The following is a 15,342-nucleotide window of genomic DNA, read 5'->3' on the forward strand; positions in this document are numbered from 1 at the left end:
CCCTATAGGACTCTGCATGCACATGGGGCTAGATCTTGCTTTTTCCTGCCTTGTCCTGCTCTTCAGGGCCAGGAGGGAATGCGAAAGTGACCCCACACCCCAGCTTGACCATCAGAGCCCTGTCTACATTCATTGTCCTAGCATCCCTTTTGGTGGTTTTCTCTTTTGCTCTCAGAAGTGTTTCAGGTTGGGGGTGCCTGGGTGGCTCAGTTGGTTGAGTGTCTGACTCTTGATTTTGACTCAGGTCATGGTCCTAGGGTCATGGGATCGAGCCCCACATCAAACCCTGTATCAAGCTCTGCACTGAACATGGAGCCTGATTAAGATTCTCTTTCTCTCTTTTTCTCTTTCTCTCTCTCTCTCTCTCCCTCCCTCTTTCCGCCCTCTCCCTCTCCCCCCATTCTGTCCCCCAACCCTCTCCCCACTCATGTGATCTCTCTCCCTCTCTCTCTCTAAAAAAAAGAAAAAAAAAGAAAAAGAAATGTTTCAGGTTTGGAGGGTGCATTATGAGGCCACCTTAATCACAGGTTTTGCAACCTCACCGGCTGGTTTTGAATTCTGGTTCCAATTTCACTAGGTCTGTTACCTTCGGCAAGTTAAATACCCTCCATGATCCTAATTTCCTCATTGTAAAATGGGGTCATTAATAGCCTTGGGTGATACTCTAAATATTTAATGGCAGTCATGGCATGGGCATCAATTAGAAGGGACATGGCCATAGTACTCAAGTGCCCATTGGCCTGGCACTAGTCTTTTGGTTCTGGATGTGGGGGTGGGCTGTCCTAGAGGAGAGGCCAGAGTGGTGGGAGATACTGAGAGGTTGGGAGTTTAGGGAAGTATATCAATAGTTTAATAACCTCAGCCCTGATGATACTCCCATTGTGTTCAATATGTAAATTTGTTAGGAGGCCCCTGATGTTGATGCTCTGGCTTCTATTCACTCAGTTTGGTCTTCTTTTTGTGGGGACAGGGTATATAATTCTTCTCTCTCCATCTGTCGCCCTCTCCTGTTACTATGGGTGACCTTCTGAGTTAGATCTAGTTGGGCTAGAAACCAGTTGCTGACCCTCTGAAGCATAGTCTTAGTTCAGGGAGAGCCTTGAGCACTGCATTGACCTGAACCTGAGATGATCCACACTGACACCTCCAGTCTCTCCCTCCTGCACTTCTGCTGGGCCTGCCACACAGGGAGAAGTCAGACACAGTGATGATGTGAGCAGTGTCACGCACTAATGTAGGCCTGGAATAAACCTGGCCGTTTCCTTGCCAAGGGCATGTGTCACTCCATTTTTACGTGGTATTTTACAACGTTGCCTAGTTAGAGACTTTATATGTGAATGAGGTATGGATGAGAGTCTCTGCACAACAGTTCATTGTGGTGCAGTCCTAAGCAGGACTAATCCACTGTTCTAGAAAAGTTGGTTTTAGAAGTTCTTGAGAATCCCTAAGATAGCAGGCATGAAGAGCACTGCATGGTACAAACATGATTCAAGGACTGGGAATAAACCTTATAATTAAAAGGAAGTGCTATCGGGGCGCCTGGGTGGCGCAGTCGGTTAAGCGTCCGACTTCAGCCAGGTCACGATCTCGCGGTCCGTGAGTTCGAGCCCCGCGTCAGGCTCTGGGCTGATGGCTCGGAGCCTGGAGCCTGCTTCCGATTCTGTGTCTCCCTCTCTCTCTGCCCCTCCCCCGTTCATGCTCTGTCTCTCTCTGTCCCAAAAATAAAATAAAAAACGTTGAAAAAAAAATAAAATAAAATAAAAGGAAGTGCTATGAAAAGGTCCCTTTCTCACTGTCCTCTGACAAAACAGTGCATATAATTTCAAGGTGAAGTAGACAGAAAGTCCAGAATGCATGGATAGCATTAAATTATAACAAGATGTAGGGCCTGCCTCATTAGGATCTCTTAAGTTTATATCTCTGTCTTAAGGAAGTCCACTGGGGACAGAAATGTGGGTCTGTGTGGATCAGTTTTCAGCTCCTAGCAGACAGGTGCTCTTCTCCTCTTCTTGTCAACATTTTCTTCTTTACCTGTTCTCTGCACGCTCCTCTAGCCCTCCTTCTCCTGGCCTGCTCCCTGGCATCCTTACTTTCTCCCTTCCCTAAACCCTGAGTTTCTTCTATTGAAAGAAATCTTTCAACCATCCATGCTCCTAAGCTGCCCTTTCTGTCACAGTGCCTGGAACATAGCGGATGCTCAGGAAGTATTTGTTGAACAGAGAACTGAATCCTCTTTACTTCCTCAGAGCACATAGTTACTGCCAGCCTCCACCTCTTCCCATCCTTTTTGTCTTGTTTTTGTAGCCTGTCCCCAGCCTGTCTCCCTAAAAATACACTCTGAGATCAGACACTGCCTGAGACTGCCCTCCCTCCAGGGTCTCCATCCCCCTTTCTGTGTCTCCATGGCACAGAACACTGGCTCCCTTTTCCTCTCTTGGCTGTATGGCCGTGCATTTCTCCCTAGGCTCCTTCTATATTATGTCATTATTTAGGAATCAGAAGTCCTTTTTTTTTTTCTCTTTTAATCAGAATGCTCTTTTTCTTCCCTTTTGCCTCCCAAATGGAGCACATGCTTTTCCAAGGTTCTCACTAGGCTTCATGACTTTTGCAGATTCTTCTATGCCAGTGGCTTCAGTGGGGTCAGCTATAAAGTAACTTTCAAATTCACACTATCAGTCTCGGTAGCATTTCTGAACTCCAGTGCCATAGTTCAGATATCTACTGATGCTCTCCATGTAGATTGTTAGTAAAGATAAAAATAATTTATTCTACATTTCCAAAATAGCTCATTACCTGACTCCTCAAACAAATTTATTTATTTATTTATTGTTAAACAAATTTATTTTCTTGCTGTCACTGTTTCCGCTTATTACTCCCCTATCCTCCCAGGTAGTAAGTCTCAAAATGTTGGCGTCATCTTTGAGTACTTCCTTTTCAGCCACTTTTAACTTACTGACCTTTCTCTCATTCAGGCCCTGAGTACCTGCCTCCTGGTACCTCATTGCTCCTCCATTCTGTCCCCACTAACCCACTGAACCACCCACCTCCACTACTCTGATCTACCCTATGTGTTATTACACTTCCTAAGTCATTTCTCTGACCTTAGCACCACCTGCACAGAGAAAGTCATGGACTCTTTGTTGATCACTTAATCAAGAACATGGAACTAATATTTTTGAGCCTTTATCATGTGACAGGCCTGTAAGGTCTGACTTACTACCTCTGTTTTATCAGGGAGGGAACTCGGGCTCAGAGAGGTAGAATAACATATACATGGTCACATAAAGAGTTGGTAGAAACATTGGGACTTTACTACCACTTTCTGGCTTTATGCACTACAGGGCCTAAGTTTAAATCATTTAGCCAGGTATCTGGGAGTCATGCCACGTGGCCCACTGGCCCCCTGCATGATCCTCAGCCCATGACCAGGTGATATCTAAAACTCTTTTGAGCTCTCACTGAGACACTGATTCCCGATAGCTCTTCACTGATTTCCTTCTCTGATCTTCCATCGCACTATCTTTGTGGAGGTCACCAAACTTACACCCTACTCTCTAAGTTCCATGTTCATCCACCAAAACTCAATTCACAGAACTTCTTTTTACTTCTGTGTGCTTCCAAAGCAATTTCTCCATCCTGTGAATCCTCACCAGACTTAAAGTCTCTTGTGGTTATAATGTATGTTCCCCTGGTCCTTCAAACAGATCAGTTCCTCTTTTGAAGAATTTCCATAGCATCCTTTCACAACCCCTTCCCCAAGTTGTATTACTTTTATAATTAAATGTTCAACTTCTGTCTCCAACTAAAATCTAAGTTCCCTGAGGGCAGGGGTTGGTCTGTCTTGTTCATAAGTGTTTACACATATTTACCTAAGTGCGTAGCACGTAGTAGATATGCAATAAAATGCATTAAATAAGTAACCTAATGCCTTGCTGTTTCTCTCAGACTTTAGATGAATTGCAGGACAAATGGCCACATCTGTGTTTTCCCTGTGTCCCCTGCAGCATTTAGCTCATCTGCATTGTGCTCAGACTTAGAAACTCAATCAGTTTTTGTAAAATACACTAAACAGAGTCCTTAGTAGTCTTCCTGCATCTTGGTATAAGACTGAGGGTATCAGGGGTGCCTGGGTGGATTATTCAGTTGAGTGTCCAACTTCAGCTCAGGTCATGATCCCACATTCATGAGTTCTCACAATTCTTAAGTTTGAGCCCCACATGGGGTTCCCTGCTGTCAGCACAGAGCCTGCTTAGGATCCTCTGTCAACTTTTCTCTCTGCGTGTGTTCTCTCTTTCTCTCTCAAAAATGAATAAACATTTATAAAAAAACAAAAAACAAAAAACTGAGGGTATCAGAGCTAACATTGGTTTTACTAGAATCTTCTCCATTCTCCCCTAAGGTTTTAGGGAGTCGTGGGGAAGCCCTTGAAGCCCCTCCAGTCTCTGCTCTCAGGCAATATTTAAGAGCTCCTGAGGGTGAGGAGGACTCAGAACAGATATTATTGTCAGTGCCATTCTGTCAAGAGCCCTCTTTTGGCATCTGGCTAGATCTGACAATTCTCTTTTTTCTTGCCTCCAAGCCGCAATCTCTTTACCGTCACCATGCTCTCGCCACTGCCTTGCTTCTAAAATTTCAGGGCTCTCACCCTCTCCTCTAGCTGCCTTCTCTACTTATAGTTCTAAGCACCTTCATGTGCCCACAGGCAGTTCTGGGATCTGTCCCCCACCCAGCTCTGCAGGGCAACACCTTCCCATAAGAGTTCTGCCTGCAGCCCATGGAGGGTGCTCTCGGGGAATGTGTCCTGCTGTCCTGAGCATAGCTGCTGGAATCCCTGGGACCTTCCTGTCTGCCTCCCCTGGCCCTCTGCCACACTCCTCTCAGGGCATCTGTCTCCTGCTGTCAAAAATATTGGTAATCATTTAGGTGAAGGTTGAGAGATGGACATAGTAAAAAATGTTATTAGTTGCCCCGAGAGAGCCTAATAAAGCAAATTTCATGAGGTATGACAGCTTTCTAAAGTTACTGAACCATTTGGCATTTCCTCACACAGAGCCACAGCTGGCCAGGGCCCATCCCCATGAAGGCCCACTTGGGATTGATCTTCCCTTCGGACCTACTTGCCACTTTCAATGTTTCTCCACTTGTGAAAACAGTGCAAAGTCAGCTTCCTCCTAAATGATACATTTGACTCCTTTTATAGTGAAGATTCTGTCTCCCCTCCCCTCTACCCCAGTATCCTATTTAGAATTTTATTATACTGTAGAATGTCTCCATTGCACTCAGAAGGGTAGAAAGTGCCAAAATAAAAACATATCTCTGTTTGAATAGCCCACTTTTTCAGTGTATCCTGAAAAACAATCATTGGACAGCAGATACTTTAACTGGAAACCTTCACATAATGTACAGAGATGAGACACAATCCCAGTGTGGGTTTCTAACCTATAAGCATGGCCTGGCCTGTGTTCCATCAGGTGCCCTACTACCCATGCTCAACACCACTGGCCAATTTGGGGTCCTTGGGGCACAGGGATCTTGACCCATAACATGGCCCATAATGGCCCTGGGTAGGTCTGCTCTGGAGCTTTTAGATTTAGGGACTGCACCTCTTGGCCTCTCCCAGGTGTGCTTCACTTTCCCCCAGTTTCAGGGAGCGTGACCTGTGTGGCTGCATCTCAGGAGTACGGGAACTAGAATGTAATACAACCCCTGCGACCCATTGTAAACAAGTGTTATTTAAGTAACTTCACCAAGTATCACACTACCGGTAGTGTTATCTTCTCACAAGCTGGTGTGAATCTCTGAGCAGCCACGTAAATAAACAATAGGAGGGTGACCAGAGCACTTGACCTCTCGTGAACTCCTGCTATGTGTTGGGCACTAGGGGGAATACGTGGCATATCTAGCCTGCCTGCTCCCGACAGCAATCCTGTGTCCTAGATGCTTCTACCCCCATTTTGCAGATGAGGAAATTGAGGCTTAGAGAGACTAAATAATTTGTCCAAGGCACACAGCTAGGAAGTGGCAGGGCTAAGAGTTCAATTAAAGCCAGACTGATTCTAAAATGAAAATACCAAACCCTGGAGCAGCTGTGTCATTCTGGGGTTCCAGGAGACTCTCAGACTTGAGAGGTTCTGATATCTGATGTTAGCTCTGTTCCCCTGAAGGTAATGTAAATAATACATGGCTTCTTCCCATATCACCTTCTTTACTTATTAAATGGGCACATTCAAAAACCATATTCCCATATTCTGCTACAGCCGCCACCAACTGCTACCACCTCCATTGCTCCCTGGGAATGCTGCTGCTTCCTGAGCAGATTGGAAGCACTTTGTCTCATCCAATAGCTTTTTTCCTGAAGACACAATACTTTAATGATGGCAAACATAATAACCCATGACTAAAGATATTTGTCCAATCTAAATTTTGTTTTACTTGCAGAGAATGGCAAATCTGTTCATTGGAAACTGGGAGCCGATAAGGAAGTCTGGGTCTGGGTGATGGGTGAACACCATCTAGATAAACCCTACGATGTTCTCTGTAATGAAATTATTGCTGAGAGGGCCCAGCTGAAAGCAGAGCAGGAAGCGGAAGAGCTCAGGTATGAGATCTACAAACCAGTGAGAGGCTGGCCAGATTATACAGTCATGCAAAGATGCCTCTTCTTCACAGTAGCTGGAGGGAGAGTGAGGTGGGCAGAGTCACAAGAGTAACTTTAGATCTGTCGGGCAAGTTTCTTTAGACTTTTGGTGGTTCCCTTTATTCCCACAATGTGATCAAATCAGCTGTTTCATTTCCTTGCTTGCCACCCTGGGTTTGATCTGGAATGTGGTTTCCCCAGGAATCACTGGCTTCACTAGAACCATGCTGGAGCACCAAAGGCTGACACAGCTGAGCATCAGGAATAGAAATAAGAAATGCAGTGACAGTTCAAGCTTCAGGACTTCAAACAAGATTGCTTAGATATAGGTAGCTGAGTAAGCAGACCTTTTAGGGCCTGTGCTAGGTGGTGGGGATTCAAAAATGAACAAGGAGCTTCCAGTCTAGGAGGAGAAACAGGTGCACCACTAACTTCAGCTGATATAGGCTGTGATATGTGCTATAAGTAAGTTATTAACAAAGCATTAACTGGACCTATGATTCCTACCCACAAAAGAGGTGAAATCTGAATTGAACCTTAAAAGATAAGTAGAGTTTTTCAGTGCAGAATGTCAGGAAGGAGACTGCAGGCAGAGGGCATAATCAAGATCCTTAGTCTTGAATATGTAAGGTTCTTTGGGTGATGATAAATTCTTCTGAGTGTTTGGGGTATATGTGGGCAAATAGCGGGAGACAGGGCCATGTGCTAAAGTGCTTTGAAAGCCAGATTTAGGACTTTGGACCTTATCCTGTGGATGGTGGCAGTTTTTGAATCAGGAAGAGACATGATCAGCTGGAGATCTAGGAAGGTAACTTGAGTGGTAGCAGTGAGGCAGATGATTGATCCCCTCTGCAGGGTGCCCAGGGTGACTTCTGTGAAGCCTGTTATCCCTTGATGAGATAGAAGCAGACATACAGACCTCAGTTCAGTTCCCAAGGGCTGGTGATGCTGCCCACAGCTCCTGTAACTAACGTATAAATGAGCATGCAGAGATAAACTAATTATTTGCTGCTTATCAGAGGAAGGCAGTGTGCTCTAGCAGTTTAGCTTCTGAACAGGAATTGGGCAGAACTGGGTTCAAATCCTGCCTGTGCCACTATGTAGCCTTGGATAAATAAAATAATTATTTTGAGCTTTTTTGAGTTAAGCAAGGATAACAACCCCTTTCTTGAGGGCTGTTATGAGGATTAAGTTAATGTCTTTAAAATACTAGCAAAGGGCTCAGCCTATTCACTCGGTAAATGGTATCTATTACTGTTTTTCACATAATTTGAATGTAGGCATCTGCTTTGGAAAAGCTATCCATGTTGGAGAGTGTTTTTGATAATTCCACATTTGTTTCTCTTCAGAAAGACTCAGTCCAAAGAATTTGCCAATAGCTTGAAAACGAGATCACAGTACTATGATCTGCAAGCACCAGATACCCTGGAGTCTCAGAATATCTGTAAGAAAGCAGCGGAAGAGGAGGAGCTGGGGAAAGGCTCTAGACTGGCACCACCCCTTGAAGAAGAGAAAATTCCAGTGAGTCTTTCATATCTGTAAACATGCAGAATTTCATAACCAGGGAAGTGAAAGATATTGGGGCCACTGAGATGAATGTAGTTGAACATCAGGCTCTCAGACTTTTCTGGGAAAAATCCCTCCCAGCTGGAAGGCCCTGATGTTCAATTTGACTCTCCTGCTATTTCACAAAAAAGGTAAAGCACCCCTTTTTCATGGACTGAAGTTGTGAAGAAGGAACTCTAGGAATAAAATTTTGCATTTTAAGGTAATTTGGGGGTTTATTTTTTCCCTATTATATGTCTTCTATAACGGGGATTGGCAACTTTTTTGTGTGTGAAGGGCCAGATGGTAGATACTTGAGGCTTGTGGACCGTACGGTCTCTGTCACAACTGTACATAATATAATAGATGTGGCTCTGTTCCAGTAAAACCTTACTTACCTAACAGCGCCAGGTCTGGCATACAGGCTGTGGCTGACTGATTCTAGTCCTAGAACGCTGGCACATTTGTGATGTAGATTATTCTCTATCAAGTCTTCCCCTTTTGGTTGAGGACTACACCTCAGTGCCTCACTGGCTTCCTAGGTTCTGCTTGTGACTGTGGGGACTGCTATTTCCTCAACAGAATTTTATAATCAGAATTGTTCTGAATTCTCTTGTGTCTCAGTTGGTTCAAAAAGCTCAGACATCATTTGCTACTTAGGTTATAGTTTGGAAGAACAATAAAATGATATTATGACATACTCCAAACCTTGCCCCTGCTGTAAGAGTGTCATTTGTGCAGGCTGCATGGGTGAAGACCTTGCATGATTTGGCTGGATTGATTGAATCAGTGTTTTTCTTAACAAATACTTACCAAGGGGCCAATACATGTAATGATGGATATTATGGAGCCACAAAGGAGGCACAGGACAAGGTCTTCATCCTTCAGGAATTAGAGGAAAGATTAGAAGCACTTAGTACTAAGGAAGGACATAATTAAGTTCCAGCTGGGTAGAAGGTCAGGGCTTGACTGGTTTGTAGAAGGCAGGGATGGGGGTAGGCCTGATGTCATGGGGATATGCAGAATGTCTGTGGTGAGAAAATGGAAAGCATCATTTGTGGGGATACAGGGAGGAGGGCAGCCTGACTGGGATAAAGTACTTTGGCTGGGACTTGGAAGGTGCATTTGAGGTGCTGATAGGCCATATTATGGAAGAGGAATCAGGCTTTTCTTGTGTTCATTTTCTATTGCTGCCATAGTAAATTACTGTAAACCAAATGGCTTAAAATAATACCTGTTTGTTATATGACAGCTCTTGTGGTCAGAATTCCGACATGGCTTGGTTAGGTCCTTTGTTGAGGGTCTCAAAAGGCAGAAATCAAGGTTTTGGCTGACCTGGGTTCTTATCTGGAAGCTTTAGGAAGAATCCCTTACATGTTTATTTAGACTGTTGGCCATAGGAGTTAGCTTGTGGAGATGGAATGTTTGGTGAGATGATTCCTCATAAATTCTTCCACCTCTAAACATTCATGGTCCTAAACAACACCCGTAGGCATGACCTGAAATAGAATATTTTTTGTATCACTACAGATGTTAAGGATGGTTTCCATACAGTTTTAATGGATGAGCCTCACCATGGGGTCTGGACTTTCAGATTCAAGCAGAATTTAGGCAAAGATGTGAGGTTCAAGCCCAGTAGTACAAGGCTGAGGTTAATCCAGTCTCATTTCTGGAATTGAGGTACAAGTTTTATCTTTCTCAGTCAATTGGCAATCCTATTCTGAGCTTTTCTCCACAGCCCTCTGCCTGAGACTCAAAACTCTCATCTTTTGGCCCTCCTGGAAAATAGCTAATCTTCTCACAATGTAGAAGAGATTGTGAAATGTAGAGATATGTAGAGAGTTGTACCCTTCCCTCCATGGGACCAGAACACTAAACAGCCCAATGTATAGGTTTGCATTTCGATCATTTTATACCAATATAACAACGATTTACTTTATTTTTAAATTATTTTTAAAAATTTATTTTATTTATTTTTTTATTTGAAAGAGAGTGCATGTGAGGGGCAGAAGGAGAGAGAGAGAGAGAGAGAGAGAATCTTAAACAGGCTTCATGCTCGGTGCAGAGCCTAATGTAGGGCTTGATCCTATGACCCTGGGATCATGACCTGAGTCAGATGCTTAACTGACTGAGCCACCCAGGTGCCCCAACAATGATTTATTTTATATATTCATTAGCAGATGGAGTCATCCAAGGAGCTCTCTTGTAGAATCATAAAAGATTTGCCCCAATTCTAAGAGTGAAGAATTTGTTTCACCCTTAGAGTCATGAGAAGCAAGTCTGGGGTGGGGGGCGGGGCGGTTTGACAATAGTTGTTTGACCCCCACTTCAGGGTTTAGAAAACTTGGAGTCCAGTCTCAGAGCAATTTTCTACACACTCAAATAGTCATGAAAAAATTTTAAAAGAATATACTTATATTGATTTAAAATTTTCATTTTAACAAATGGCCAGAGGTAAGACTGCCCGATTCAGAACCGGGTACTGTGAAACAGTACTGCTGACGCAGGAGACCTCTAGTCTGGAATGGAGGCTTCAGTCTTCAGAGGCAGCTCTGCGACTTGGGGCAGAATCCTGTAAGGAATCAAGGCCCCCTCTAAAGTAGGGATTAAATTAGCAACACAGTTTCTTTACAAAAGAAGCTGAGAAAATTTATCAACATGAGGATGTTTGCCCAATACCATCTGATGGAAGCAGCAAGAATTGTCCCCTGAAATCCTTCAGTTATAAGATGCTGTTTTATCGCAGGCCCAGCCTTGGTCCTTTTCATTTTTCAGATGAAGAGTTGGAGGCCACAGGAGCCTCAGTGGTTTGTGTATTCTGCAGAGGAGGCTGAAGTAATGCCTGGCTTAGAGTTGAATGTATGGTTCTTTTTCTGAAAAGCTATTGCCCTCTACGAAATACCTACCCTGTTCCTATTTTTGGCAGTGGTGATAGTGCTTGGGAAACTCAGAAATAGTGTTCTGCTTAGTATTTAGTGAGAGTGTTGTGGTTCTCAGTGGATCACAGCGAACACTGTGTTACTGGGTGCCTGTCGCTGAACTAGAGGTGATGATACATATCAGCATTTAGCTGTCACCCAGCCAGGTTTTGAGATATGCAGGTGGGGAAGCAGATGCCATTCCCATGCAAAGACAAGTCTGACTGGGAGTTAATAGGAGCCAGAGAAAATGACAGATAATGCACTGTGTGAGGCTCCCTCTCCCTGGGGAGTTTAGGTGAGAACTGGAGTACTCCGCAGCTAAGTGGAAATTCTTAGGGATCCTGGATGTGGACAGCCAGTGTTTTCCCCACTCTGTGCGAGAGAATTTGTTTTCCCCACTCTGTGCAAAACAGTTGTGAGTGTGGTTAGGAGAGTGGCAGAATATGCTAATTCAAAGATAAGCCCCTTTGTGTTTCTCTGTTTATATGTAATTTGTAGGGGCTGGGGAACTTATTCATTAATCACTAGACTGACTGTCCTTGCCCCCAAGAGGGACCTTGAATGAAACTATATCTGCTCACTTGTAGATTTTATCTCATTTGTCATTTTTGTAGAAATGGCCTTCAGAGTAGACCCTACTGCAAAACAAAAGATTAAAACATTAGAACACAAACATCTGGGATTCAAAGCATTCCAAAAAAAAAAAAAAAAAAAAAGCCTTGAGCAAGATTTTTCCTCTTCATATCTTTAAAGAAACAGAGTTAGAGATAACATCTCTTGCCTCTTTACCCCTACTTTGCACATATGCACATGTGCGTGCACACTGTCCCAAGACTCTGATATCTGTTTTTATATCTGTCATTTTACTGTAAGATCTGATAAAAAAACATGCTACTAAAATGTACACTTTGATTGTTAATTTGACATTGAAACCGTGGTGGTTATATTTTTAAGTGTTATTCTAACTCCTAGCTTTGTGTTCCCATTAGCAGATAGCAATGAAGGAACAACCTATAAAACTATTTTCAGACATAATGAAAGACTTCCACTTAGGTTTTCCTTCTTCCATACATCACTTCCAATCCAAAGTTAAACGTGCTCTCAGAAACCAGCAGTTGTCTAAAACCGGAATTTGGCTGTTTGCCTTGATAAAGGAGAGATTCAGAAGCAAGATACTAAGATTAAGACCACTTCTTTAAAGAATAGAAAAGAATATGCTGAATTGTTGGGTTTTTTTTGGACCTTTATTCATCTCTAAGTGCTACTTATAGAGCAACCAAGTTTTGGTTATATGTGGCTTGTGCGTTTTGTAAAGGGTGAACAGTAGTACTAAATCACAATTTTTCTTAGGTGATTTAATCGGGGACATACTAAAGCTTGGTGAGTAGGCGGGGTGGAGAAGTCTGCACCCTACCCCAGAGTAGATGCCCTGTGCCTGGGCTTGGGAACCATTATGGCATTGCCTGGCTCTTGTATGCAGACAGGCATATTGCCAATCCCTAAATGGGAGTTGGGTTCACACTTATAATAAGGAACCTCAATGTAAATAGAATGGGAAAATGTGTTCCTGAAATGCAAGCTAGAATTTTGAGGATTGAATTGGATGTGTTAAATAACAAAAAACTGAGTAAATTAAAAGAAAAATTTTTAATGTTTATTTTTGAGAGAGAGTGTGCGAGTGAGCGGGAGAGGGACAGAGAGAGAGGGAGACACAGAATCTGAAGCTGGCTCTAGGCTCTGAGCTGTCAGCACAGAGCCTGAGGCAAGGCTCCAACTCATGAACTTTGAGATCAGACCTGAGCCAAAGTTGAACACTTAACCAGGTGAGCCACCCAGGTGCCCCTAATTGAGCAAATTTTAAAGACCCAACTGACTTTATTAATTGGTTCATGAATTGGGCAACATCCTATCCAGTAAGTAGAAGGGAGCTCTAAAGGGTTTTGGAAAAGGAAAGTTTTTGAAGGTAGAAAGGGAATGGAAAAAAGAAACTATTAGCAAAGAATCCATTGTTTTAGACAAGCTCACCCTTCTAAGGGGAACAGAGTGCTCTGTCAGTAAAATTCCTAGAGCTGACCAGGAAATTCCCATTCTGACTGCTTAAGGTTACCTTTTTGGGGGTGTGAAACTGCAGTTATGTTAGGTAGTAAGTCTTGGTTTACTGACTTAGGTCTCAAGCTAGGCAATGCCATTTTGGGCCCATGGTTTTCTTTTTAACAGGTGTGAAGAAAAAAGATGGATAATCCCAAACCAGTAACTGTTTCCCTTGATGTATATTCTCTTCTAGTATGCATGCAGGAAGCAAAATTATTTTTGTGAGAGACAAAGTATTGGGTATGCTAGGCAAAAACAGACAAGGGGTTTGTTGTGCTCATTTTATTAATTCAAGAGTGGAGCCATAATCAGAAAGTTATATAATTACCCAAGTGGTTTCCATGTAACATAGTAGAATTTCATGGTAGACTATAGAATAAAATTTTATAGAAGATAGAATTACAAAATCCTAGGGCCTTAGAAGCCATTTAAACTGTTATGCTTTTAAAAACAGTATGTTATAGGGCATTGGGATACTCAGTCAACCAACCAGCTCTTGATTTCTGCTCAGGTCATGATCTCATGGTTCATAAGATTGAGCCCCATGTTGAGCCCAGCATCATCCTCTGCGCTGACAGCGAGAAGCCTGCTTGAGATTCTCTCTCTCTCCCTCTCTCTCTTTGCCCCTCCCCCTGCTTGCATGCATGTTCTCTCAAAATAATTAAACTTTAAAAAATAAAAAAATTTTAAAAATGGCAGATATAGCCTATCACTGGGTTGGATATGAGAATCAATGAGGCAATATATATTGAAGTGTTTTGTATACTATTATGTATGATATAAATATTATAGTTAGGTTCCTATATTCCCTTATGTCAAGACTTCCCATATCAATCATGTTTTTAAGACTCTTTTCTCTCTTAACAATCTTTTATTATTTTATCCTTATACTTTATATTTAATAATTACTTTATTTCCCTTGCTTGTCTTCATTTTGTTTTTCATGGAACATATATCAGGTGTGTCCCTAGTGAAAATGTAAGGGCAGCCTTTGAAAGTCTTTCATATCTGAAATGCTTTGCCCTAACAACCCCTATTGGTTCTGCATTATTACATTTTCCGAGGATGTCCCTGCCAGTTCTCCTATTTGCACATTGCTGTGAGGGGTTATAGGGGGAAGGTACAATGAAAGTGGACAGATGTTCATTCAGTATACAGTTCAGTGCTCTAATATGGACAAAATAAACTCAGACAATATATTATTTAAAGATGTTCCATAAAATTACACACAATATTAGAGTCTGCTGTACTTTTAAGTCAGGCTATCTAGTAGTCCGTGTGCATAGATTTTACTAGGAACATTGTTAGCAAAGTAAGGAAAGACTCTCTAGGGTCTCTGTTGTCCTAATTCATGTTTCAGTAAAATCATTCCACAGGGACCATGTACCATATTTTCAACAGTAAAATTGATTGTCCCATTTTTCATCTTGTTAGTTTAGTTGGACTTTGAAAGATATCTCTACCCCATATTATCCTCCTTCATAACTTTATCAAAGCAATTTCATTATTCTGCCTCTCTCATTATTTTAGAAGGAAAAAGCTAAATCCCAGTATGCTCAAATGCTTAATATTATAGTCATCGTTGGGAAATTTTATTTAAAATGGCTGGAAATACCAGGATATGATTATTCCAATGACCTGGTTAGCAAAATGGGTGAGTTATAGAGCATCAATTTTCAGAGAATTTTAATTGTCTCTCTTGATTAATATTAAAACTAGACTAAATATTTTATAATGATTGAGAAAGTGCTTCATGAATTTATGGTATGTTCATTCATGCACCAAATATTTATTGAACCTTACTAAGTGCCAGTCACTGTTCTGTTTGCTGAGGGCTCAGCTATCAGTGAATTAAGCTGACATAGTCTTTGCCTTCATTATTCTGACCTTTTATCCATTAAGGAATACCATGGATTTAAGAGGTGTAAGAACAGGATGGCTAAACACTTAATCTAGTAATTTTTTTTCAAAAGGAAACTCTTGGTTTTAGCCTGTTAATTCATCATTTTAATCTTTACCATAAAAATTGAATGCTAAAAATCTTATGTTTATTGGAGTTTTCTGGTTTATTTGCAGTTAATAAATTGCATAGCCATACTTTTAAACAGAGTATTAAGTTAAAAGACAGAACGAACTGTTTTTCAAATC

General features: G+C 42.1%; 1 protein-coding gene across 5 annotated transcripts in view; it reads left to right on the plus strand.

Annotated features, from left to right (window-relative positions):
• The window catches only part of SH2D4A (SH2 domain containing 4A), a 59,371-nt gene that overhangs the window by 10,753 nt on the left and 33,276 nt on the right, over positions 1 to 15,342 (plus strand). For all 5 annotated transcript variants that reach the window (XM_058720455.1, XM_058720458.1, XM_058720456.1 and 2 more), the window contains exons 3-4: positions 6,439 to 6,598; positions 7,987 to 8,158. In XM_058720455.1, the coding sequence (XP_058576438.1) occupies positions 6,439 to 6,598; positions 7,987 to 8,158 (332 nt within the window). The remainder of the gene's footprint in view (positions 1 to 6,438; positions 6,599 to 7,986; positions 8,159 to 15,342) is intronic.

The sequence above is a fragment of the Neofelis nebulosa genome, chromosome 3 (assembly GCF_028018385.1).
Source record: "Neofelis nebulosa isolate mNeoNeb1 chromosome 3, mNeoNeb1.pri, whole genome shotgun sequence".
In the NCBI taxonomy this organism is placed as follows: Eukaryota; Metazoa; Chordata; class Mammalia; order Carnivora; family Felidae; genus Neofelis; species Neofelis nebulosa.